Source organism: Bactrocera latifrons, unplaced genomic scaffold (genome assembly GCF_001853355.1).
Source record: "Bactrocera latifrons isolate USDA-ARS-PBARC rearing strain unplaced genomic scaffold, ASM185335v1 scaffold_146, whole genome shotgun sequence".
Lineage (NCBI taxonomy): Eukaryota > Metazoa > Arthropoda > Insecta > Diptera > Tephritidae > Bactrocera > Bactrocera latifrons.
In genome coordinates this window covers 499,441-505,697 of record NW_017534919.1, presented here as the reverse complement: position 1 = coordinate 505,697, position 6,257 = coordinate 499,441, and the positions used below count along the sequence as shown (strand labels likewise).

The 6,257-nt window shown below is 35.4% G+C and overlaps 1 protein-coding gene across 9 annotated transcripts in view; it reads right to left on the bottom strand.

Moving 5' to 3' along the window:
• Positions 1-6,257, bottom strand: part of LOC108965708 (protein phosphatase 1 regulatory subunit 16A) — a 98,016-nt gene that overhangs the window by 2,779 nt on the left and 88,980 nt on the right. For 7 of the 9 annotated variants that reach the window (XM_018928294.1, XM_018928290.1, XM_018928293.1 and 4 more), the window contains 4 exons: positions 5,690-5,765; positions 5,471-5,591; positions 4,673-5,379; positions 277-1,414 (listed from right to left, as the gene is read on the bottom strand). In XM_018928294.1, coding sequence (XP_018783839.1) covers positions 909-1,414; positions 4,673-5,379; positions 5,471-5,591; positions 5,690-5,765 — 1,410 coding nt within the window. In that variant the 3' untranslated portion in view covers positions 277-908. Of the gene's footprint in view, positions 1-276; positions 1,415-4,672; positions 5,380-5,470; positions 5,592-5,689; positions 5,766-6,257 lie in introns of those variants that run through there. The other 2 variants (XM_018928297.1, XM_018928298.1) reach the window with 2 other exon arrangements.

Sequence of the window (6,257 nt, the reverse complement as noted above, 5' to 3'; positions counted from 1 at the left end):
AAAAAAAATTACGAAAGTTATGCACATTTTTTTTAATTCCAAAATTTTTGTATAATAAAAAAGAATTAATTAAGAAAAATTACGAAAGTTATTACGAAAATATTTTTTATATTTTTATTATTTGTATATCATATCTACATATATATTCTATAATTATGAAGTCGTCCTTTCAGCTTTAAGCGGATTAAGAAGCTGTCACAGGGACACTTGACTTATTTTTTTTAATTAGAAAAAAAAGTACAATAATTATAAAAAAAAAATTATAATGATTACGCATTTATTAATATAAAGTTCGAAAAGTTTGTAAATATTTAAGTTTTTAGACAATTTCAAAAAAAATCTTAGAAAATACTAACTCCGTAGTGCTTGAGTTAGTATTTTCTTGTCCCCAAAATTGGAACTCAAAAAATGACAAAAAAATTTGGATTGAAAAAATTTTGAAATGAAAAAATTTTGAAAAATTAAAATTAATTAAAAGTTCGCCATTCCCAATAACTAGCTTAACAAAATCTTTTGACTAATTTTTATATTCTCAATAAAAAAAAATTGTTTTTCCACTCACCAACAATCTCACAACAGCCGTCTGTAGCCTACCCGTGTATGAGTGCACCAAAGTTATGCACTTTCAACAAAAAAACATATAAGTGGTGTGTTTGGTGAATTGAGTTTACAACGAAGTATACTTTCTGCATATTTTGTGATGTACATWGTGTGTGTGTGTGTATTTGTGGTGCAACAACTTGTCTAAAAAATACACTTGCATAACCGTTACATACCTACAAACATATATTTAATACCCTGTTAAATTGTTGCAACAAATGCACAAATTGAAAATGCCAACTGCGAATACTGTAACGCTGCTACAACATCCTCGCCGCACCGACCGACCACTTGTTACACACTTGCGTTCACATTAGCGTACAGCATTTTTTGGAACTCGTGCTATCACTAACTACATCACCCGTTATGCCGCTAAACTTGTTCATCGACGAGGCGTTCGAGTAGCCGGTCGACTGCTCGCCACCGCTCGTTATACTACCACCACCACCACCACCGCCCGCACCGTTGTTAAACTCCAAGTGACTGGGATGTAGACCGCCGCTCAGCGGTTGCTGATTCACCGCACCGCTGCTCGTGTCGTTCGCAAGTATTGAATTGTTGTTGTTGGCGCTGCCGGTGTGCAAATGGTTGTTGATTGTGTTGCTGGTGTTGTTGGCGGCTCCTAGAACAGAACCATTTTCACTTATCAATATACCGTTATTTGTGCGCGAAAGCGAACGTTGCTTCTTCAAATTGGCCAGTGTGGCTGCCGAAGAGTTCAGACTCTCCATGGAGAGTGTATGCGCTGGCATAAGCATGCTTTGCTGCAACTGTTGTTGTTGCTGCTGTTGATGATGATGCGTATTGGTAGTGTCTGCATGTGAGTGCGTGCGTATGAGTGTAGGAGGCGTGCATTTTTCAAAATATGCATGTTTGTGATATGGTGCAAGTTTATATTTATATTTATATATTGCAAATACAAAAACAACGTCGTTTACAAATTATATTGTATGGATGATTGTCACGTAAGCGGCCAATTGTGTTAATTCACAGATTTATTTTAATACACGACGAAATCACGAGTTGATTTGAAACATTGGCACAACAACAACAACGACATGCGGGACATAACCGTTTGAATGGCACAAAAAAAGAGTACATGAAGAGAAACGACAAATCGAAAAAAATACATTAATGACTGTAAGCAACAGAAATATGATATGGATAAAAAAGTAAACGATATACAATAATTACACAAATGGTTATTAAGCTGCATAAATACACATATGTATATACGTAAATGCTAACATTACTTGCTAGCTTAATTCTTATATTTATTATCAAATATTTTACATTTTTACTGGCATTATGGTATTAGCAGTGCACATGCAAGATAACTACGCAAATATATAAATGTACATATGTAAGTTTATTTTTCCTCAAAATAAAAGTATGCAATGAAAAATTTTAATGATATGAGCATAATTTAAAAAATGCTGGAATTTCATACTTTTATAATTAATTCATGATAATTGTAGTAAAAAAAAAAAATTAAAAAGAAAACGCCAAGTTCGGCTGCACCGATGCTATAATACCCCCTACAGGTGCACTTCTCACTGGCATTAACAGGTAAAATATAACTGTATATTGATTTTGTACTGACTGGCCGGCAATAGTGATAGTGATCTGATATATGCAATAGTGATCTGAGCTCGAGATTGTAGCGTTGCTTCTGATCACAATTTATGCGAATTCCGTGAGAGACCTTGTCATTTAAAAAAAGTAAAATTTTTGATAATTCTGTTTGTTTTACAACTATATGATATAGTGGTCCGATATTGACGCTTCCGACACAAAATTAGCAGCTTTTCAAATCGTTTTTTTTTCAAAACCACTTCGCGTATATACAGACAGACAAGCGGACATGACGACTCGACTAGACCGTTCCCACGACAGTCGGGTCTACGAAAACCGGAACGGCCCCGGATTTTTATCCGGCCAAGGACTGTCAACTCGGCAGAATTCTGCCGTTACAACAACAACAACAACAACTCGACTAGACTTAGATGGTCACGCTGACTATTATTTATCTTCTTTATTTGCGTAGACGGCGCTTACGTGGTAATAGCCGAGATTTATAAACATGAGCAAAAAAATAGTAAGAATTTGTCAAAATTTAAAAATTCTTAATTTATTTTTTCAAAATGTATGTCGTTCTCCCTCAAAGTAAACACCTTGGTCCCATACACTTGTGTCTTTTCACAAACAACTTCACGCAGAAGACACATAATACTGAAATAGTATTTCTTTTAGACAGTTTGGTTGGTCGAAAGGAATTTAGAGTGCCCCACACATCTATAATGAAGAAAACTTTTAAGGTAACCTTGATTTTTGACCTTCGGCTCATATTTGCCACGATATTCGGCTGATTGATCGCCGGTTTCTGAGACGTAAGCAAAGATTCAAGACTCATTGCCTGTAATAACACGTTTTTTGACATCCTGGTAGTCGGAAAGTATTGTTTCACAGATGTTAATGCGATGCTGTTTTTCGAAAAAATTTTGTGTTTTTGAATCAGAGTTAGTTGTGAACCGATTACGCCCTTTTTTCTAATTATTTACTCAATTCTGTTAAGATTTACCTGGTCTAGAAATTTCTTTAGCTTGAGGTAGACTTTAGGATTCTAAGAACATTATTCAATGGAATAGGGAAAGTGAAAAAAATGTTTTCTGTCCAATGCGTTGCAGTATCAAACTTTTCTGGTCGTTCAGCTCAGCAATAAAACTTCAAACACGTTTTTCCTGAAATTTCATTTTTAAAATAGGGCAACGATGGAACTCGTAAAAAAAGAGAAAGTTTCTTCATTCTTCCCAAAATAATAGAGTTTTTGATGCTAATCTTAATCCTTAATATATATTGTTTATCAACTTAATTAACGTAAATTCTACAGATATACAGCCTGGATATTCGATAATCGGGAGTTAGGTCTATAAATAGACTGACTCCCCTTTATTGGCATCAAAGCATTGTATAGTGGGTAATTTATTTTCACCTATGTCCAACTAGACATTATTTAGATTAATTGTATAAAATTAATGCAAGGCACCGAGGTTCTAATATTCGATATATGGCCACTTGAGCAGAAATGCACCGATTTTGAACATTTTGGAGGAGAGTTGACAGATGCCAGTTTTTCTTCGATAAATTTGCTTAAGTTATCCAGTGAAGCTAATGGAAGAACCCGCTACTACGACAGTCGGGTCTACGTAATGTGAATAGTCTTGGATATTATCCGATCAACTAGGCAGCAATCCTCAAAATTACGTTACGCATATATAGTATTAATCTAATCCAGACGGCCTTCAAAGTCAGTGAGATTAGAGGGTTTGGTAAAAAGTGGCCAGTTCCCACGCAAATAATTTTTCTTGCAATATTTTTTGGAATATCTGATGTCAAATCATCAGGGAGTGACAAGATGTGTATAAAATTTTGGGCAAGTGAAGCTTTCACGGTTGGACGAATAGACAAATGTACGAAGAAACAAACGGAAGCACAGCCATTCAGATATCATAATACATAAAACTTGTTATTTATCTCACATGTTTTTGGGATACCAAAAACAGTTAGGTGTAACAAAAAACCAAACGTTTTTGAAAAATATGTTGTGATATTATATATAAATGGTTATCTCTCCCCTCAAATAAATGTATACAATATTTTAATGAAAAAAATTTCACTACCATAAAATATGGATGACTACTTCCTACGCTTAATTCATGATTTTAAATTTTTTTATGAATATTTTGCAAACAACCACATTTTTACGCCATAAAAATATGCTTGAATCAAAGTTATTTGTCAAATCAAAAGCTAAAGAACATTTGTCACATGCATGTCCTTCGAAAACATAATAAATAAGCAAAATAATAGCATACCACTAGGCGCCTGAGCGATGTCAAGCCGCAAATAAAGCAAACTAAAAGCGTTACATTAATCATACGCCACGCTTGCCACCCACCACTAAGCCAACTATTTATTTATAATATCATATTACAGCGAAATCGGCACTCACACTAGCCAACACCCTACACCAGCACAACGTTCGTATGTTGCGCGCACATTCTCCACTTACCCACGAGCACTGTCACTTGCACATTTATCTTGCCATTCGCCGCCTCCTTGCTGGACTGTATGTGCACCGCATCCGGGCCGACCGTCGATGCGGCCGCCGCTGCCATGTTATTACGATCGCTAACAATCATTGCTGACGCCGATGTCGAACGATGATGTTCGCCGCCACCGGCTTTGTAGGCGTTCAACTGTAATTCGTCATTTTCACGACCCTCCGGCGGTCGACGTGAATTAAATGCATGCGACGAGGCATCCATCACATCCATGGCGGACAGCGAATGTGGCAAATACGTGTTAACAGTACCGTTTGTTGTTGTCGTTGTGGTTGCCGACGCCGCCGTTGCAAGACTAGCTGTATATGCTGCCACTTTCTTATCGTTGTTATTATTACTACTAATCGTATTGTTATTATTATTATTGTTGTTGGCGTTGTTATTGTTATTTGTTGGCGCTTTCGTGAGCCAATTGTAGTCGTGCGTGGAGGCAAGTGTTGTGTCGTTGACGCCATCTAATAGCGCCAACGTGGAATGATGATTATTGGTAGTGGTGTTGCTGCTGCTGCTGATACCATTTGTATCGGCGTGCGTTGTACCGTCCGGTGCAATGAAGACTTCTTGTGCTTGTAAACGCAGACGCGCCTCTTCGACGGCGTCCTTTTTGGTTGTTAGCGTCTTGTCGCGCAGGGAGGTGCGGCGCACAGACTGGGCGCTGTGGGCGTAAGAGGTTTGGAAGAAAAGATAGGAATTTACGATAGTAAAAAAATATATTTTGAGAAAACTTTGCTAGATTTTCCACTCACCGCGTGTTATTGCTTTGTGAGCGTCGCACACGTCGCCGTTGCGCCTCTGCCAGCCGTTTACTCTCCTGCTCGGTTTTCAGCTGTTCGATGCGTTCGCGTATCTCAGGGTCTTCGCAGATATCTATGTTTAAACAACGGATTCATGTTGAGATATTAAATTATTTTAATTTTTTTTAAGTTTGTACTTGTTTCTACAGCAAAAAAAAAATTGTTGCCTACCTGAAGGCGTTTCGTCATCCTTATTTTTGGCATTCAGATCGGCACCACATTGCGCAAGCATTTCTAGAACCTCCAACTGTATAATTTTCGAAATGAGCATAAATTAATAATAGTTTTTTAGTTTGAAGATTTTTTAATATTAATTTTGCTTTTTTTTAGACACGTCTGTTATGCAATTTTCGTTTAAATCATAGTACTTCACTTAATTATCAACTTTTACATCTAATTTACTTAAAATAATTAAAAACTATTATTTTTTTAAATTAGTTTAATTTAAATTAATTATTTAAATTTGTAACCAATCAATACATTAAATTAATAATTAATAAGAAAATTAATCAAACAATTAATTTAATTAGTTAATAAAATTAACTAAAATTAATATCGTAGTATTTCGCTTTAATTGAATTTAATTAATTTTGCTAATAACTAATTAGTTAAACTAAACAGATTTAAATTAATTAATTTAAGTAAGGTCAAGTGAAATAATTTTTTTTAGTTTCAATTTTTGAGATTTTTAAAATATGAAGTCGATTCTGAAGAAAATTTAAAATAAAATTATATTTTA